The sequence below is a fragment of the Apis mellifera genome, linkage group LG11, assembly GCF_003254395.2.
Source record: "Apis mellifera strain DH4 linkage group LG11, Amel_HAv3.1, whole genome shotgun sequence".
NCBI classification, from domain to species: domain Eukaryota; kingdom Metazoa; phylum Arthropoda; class Insecta; order Hymenoptera; family Apidae; genus Apis; species Apis mellifera.
Window position 1 is genome coordinate 14,243,540 of NC_037648.1, and position 4,034 is coordinate 14,247,573.

Sequence of the window (4,034 nt, forward strand, 5' to 3'; positions counted from 1 at the left end):
TTTCGTCCCGTATCTTGAGATTTTTTGAGAATTTAATGTTATTTTTAATATTACCAATTCAGCATAGAATAATTGTATTAATATGTTGAATATTTAAATATTAGAATTAAATGTATTTGTATGAAACTACAAATATAATAGATATAAAATTTAGAAATCTCGTATTTTTTTAATTGTTTATAAATATATTTCTTTATATAAAAATTTTTATTATCGCAATAATATAAACGATTAAAAATAATTTAAACAACAATTGTATCCAAATTAATTTCAGATTCAATCTTGAAAGTCGAAAAATAATAAATAATTAAATATTTTTCTATTTCAATATTATGATTAAAATATTCACTATAAAGTTGCTTCTTTTCAGTTCGGTACTGCCATCGTGTGGATGCTCAATGAATTAGCTAAGAAATTGAACTGATACTCAACCGATAATTTTTTAGTCGATAAGTAATTTAATTGATCTACATGAATTCATACGTTATGTTTTTGATAATTTGAAACGCAATACGAAACAATGTGAGAAATAATTTATAAAAACAAATATTCAAAATATATTTTTTATTTGTTATAGTGTGGATATATGGTGTGCTACAAGTTATATAAGAAAATAACATAAATATATAACTGAAATTATGTTGAGTAACATAATTTGATTACTATGAACATAAGTATAAATCTTTTATTATTTTGTAATATCGATATATTTATAATTTTTTTATTTCTAACAAAAATTCGTATAAAAAGTATTATTTTTATATCTCTTGATTTTTACATATTATTCTTAAATAATATTCTTTCAACGTATATTGCTTTTTTATGGGATTTGTACAGGGTATTTCATTATCTGAATTTGTATCCATTTCTAATAAAACTTTCCTTTTTGTGGTATTATTGATTAATTGATTTGAATTATTATTAATATCATAAAATTTTTCATACTGTGGCAAAAAACTGAATTCTCTTAACCTTTCTAATATTGATAATGAAAGAGCATTCGTAGCTATTTTATATGCTTTTTTTAAGGATTGTTTGTAATTTATTCCATGGAATTTGGTCTGTAACGACAACTAGTATTATTTATAATGAAATTAATGAGATGAAATTTTTAAGAATTAAATACCTTTTTAATTAATTGATCATATTTATATATTGCAAATGGTTTAAGACTTTGTTTATGAATCCAAGCACATTCAAGTTTTTCTTCATTAAAGAATGTAACGTAATATTTAATCTATAAATTATATATATTTTATTATTCTGTTAAAAAAATTATATTTTATATATATATATATAAAAAAAATATAACTTTACAGGTATAAGAGAGTTTTTAGGCAATTTATAATATGTAAAAGTATCAGGACAATCGTTTATTATTCCAGGCCACCATGGAAAACCTTTCATATGTGCCCAAACAATACTACCTGCATTATAAGCATTTTCAATTAAATTAGATTTTATGGCAAATGAGTTAGGATGTTCTGGTATGTTACAAGATGCCATTGATTTATCTGTGAGATCATACACATATTAATATTAATACATATGTATGTATAAAATATATAAAATTTAAAAAAAGAAATATACAAACCATAATTCATTTCACAATACCATATTTTGGGTACATTTAATGGATCATGATACTCTTCAACGTATCTCCATTTTTTACAATTTTTTCTACAGCATTCAATCCATAAACCAATATCCCTCTTAGGTTGTAACCAGTATAATTTTTCTTTCCAATTAAAATCATATTGAAATAATCCTTCTGCACTTGGATTGAATACTGAAGAATTAAAAAAAAAAAAAAAATAGAAAGAAAATACCATTTCAATAATATTAAATTCATTAAAATATTTAACACACTTTTAAGTTTCCATAAATTTTACTTATTATAAATCTATGAGTTTATAAAATAGCATTATATCATACAATTTTATTACAATTTTCCCTTAATAGTAACATACTTATTATAATTAAATTAACAGCTAACGTATACTGTTACACGCGAAAATGTGTTAATTTTTCTTTGACATCGGTATTAGTTTTCAACATATGCGTGCATTTCTTTTCACTGTTTATACACCTACCTACAGAAGATTCTTGTGCTACATTGTTTCTGTTGTTCACTACGTTCACAGATCTGTTTCCTAATACATTTCTATCGTTTTCTTTGTCGTTCGTTTGTACTTTAATCCTGTCTAATTTGGCGCGTAATCTACGTATTTGCTTTTGCGAAGAATCGAATCTATTGCATCTAGTTGTGTGTTTGTGAAACAAACTATTATTTGATTCGTCAAATGGGATATGAATTCCGCTATCTATAGTATTTGAAGCGTCTAATTCATCATCGGTGTAATACAACTTTTTTGGCTTTAAATCTCCCTTCTTAGGTTGTTTTTTGTACTTCACTGGCGCTTTCGGCGTTGGTATACTTTTCTTTTCCATCGGTGGGGTATAAAACGAGTCGGACATATTTTCAATCGTTTGTTTATGAGATAAATTGAACTATTGAAAGAGATAGATGTGTAAATGTGAATTTTTTTACATACCAACTTTTTTTTACATACATCATCGAAAAATTGTTATTCTATATATTTGATGATACCTGTGACAAAAAATTTGTCGACGAATTGGAACGATTTACTTGCTCGAATTCCCATTTTTCAAATAGTATCGTGGGAGTTCGTCGATTCAAATCTGATCGTTCAAACAGAAAATTTCTTCCTTGGATATCGTTTCGAGTGGATTGATGCATGATTGAAATTTAATTTAATAAAACTATAACACTGTGTACCAAAGAGGTTATCGAAGTATTATTTTTTTTTTTTTTAACGAAAAACAGTTTAATTTATCACAAAAAAAAAATCGCGGGATGATGATTAAAAATTACGAGTGAATGAGGAACCCGCCGCGTTTGTAATGGGGTTCGCATATCGTATTGCACGGTATTTGTTGCAAAGCAACGCGAACCAATAAAAATTAAAATTTTTTAACAAATGACAAGCGTATAAAATATTTATCGTAAACATGTATAAAACTTGTGTTATATCTGTATAAACGATGTTAAACAATATTGAATTGTTCATTCATATCTAAATTGAACGAATAATTATAACATAAAATAAAATTAAATAAAATTAAATGAAAGGTAAAATAAGATAAACAGATTAATCTAGATTCTTTTAAATTTTACAATTGCCGCCATTACTTTCATTGGTTAATTGAAATTTCGTCGCGCGCAGTTATATTCTAATTCGTTGTTCCCATCGTTCGCGATTCAAAAAAAGTGTCACTCGTGTTTGTTGTACGTTATAAATTTGATGTATAAGATTCAAAAAAGATTACATTTCATTACAAAAGTGTATCCTTTTAATTCTTTAAATGTATTAAATCGTATAATTGTGTTACTTTTATTGTGAGTACGTAAGTAATATTTTTAATTGTTAATTACTTATCGTTCGTATGCAATGAGAAAATAATCGTGATCACATTCACATTGATTAAATTAATTTTTTTTTTATATAATAATTATTACAATAATTAATTTTTTAATGAATAATTATATGTAAAATATCGTAATTAGATTGTTAATACTTTTTAATTAAAAGTAATTTAATAGTAAATTAACTAAGAATTATATTTTTCATATTATTCGTTTTATATTTACATATATATATAATACATATACAAATTAGAATTAATTGCTTACATCATTTCTATTAGTATTCAATATTTACAAATGTGTAGTTTATTTACATTAATACAAATGATAGTTTACTTCACATCTCTACATCTATATATCTATAGCTATGTGCTATATATATAGCTATAGCTATATATATGTGCGCGCGCGCGCGCGCGCGTATGTGTCTATCTTAAAACAATTTAATACATATATGTACATGTATATGTATATAATATATAGATGTACATATATACATATAATATATATGATATATATATATATTACGATTCGGAAGTGTTATATTTTAAAATATATAGTTTTTAGAAAATTTAAATATATAAAT

The 4,034-nt window shown here is 24.2% G+C and overlaps 1 protein-coding gene and 1 long non-coding RNA gene across 2 annotated transcripts; one reads left to right on the top strand and one right to left on the bottom strand.

Annotated features, from left to right (window-relative positions):
- Positions 1-745: 745 nt before the first annotated feature.
- On the bottom strand, positions 746-3,521 carry LOC100578910 (zinc finger CW-type PWWP domain protein 1). Its single transcript, XM_026443585.1, has 6 exons — positions 2,612-3,521; positions 2,094-2,511; positions 1,595-1,789; positions 1,318-1,514; positions 1,127-1,237; positions 746-1,061 (listed from the first exon to the last, which is right to left on the bottom strand). The coding sequence occupies exons 1-6, from the start codon at positions 2,759-2,761 to the stop codon at positions 759-761; spliced, it is 1,374 nt and encodes a 457-aa protein (XP_026299370.1). The 5' UTR covers positions 2,762-3,521; the 3' UTR covers positions 746-758.
- LOC113219065 lies at positions 1,054-1,587 on the top strand. Its single transcript, XR_003305552.1, has 2 exons — positions 1,054-1,220; positions 1,320-1,587. It is a non-coding gene; the product is annotated as an uncharacterized LOC113219065 (long non-coding RNA).
- Positions 3,522-4,034: the final 513 nt, after the last annotated feature.

Coding starts and splice junctions, on each gene's coding strand:
- LOC100578910 (XM_026443585.1), bottom strand. CDS start 2,761: ATGCATCAATCCACTCGAAACGATATCCAAGGAAGAAATTTTCTGTTT. Junction 2,512..2,611: donor CGACAAATTTTTTGTCACAG/GTATCATCAAAT, acceptor CTCTTTCAATAG/TTCAATTTATCTCATAAACA. Junction 1,515..1,594: donor GTATTGTGAAATGAATTATG/GTTTGTATATTT, acceptor ATGATCTCACAG/ATAAATCAATGGCATCTTGT.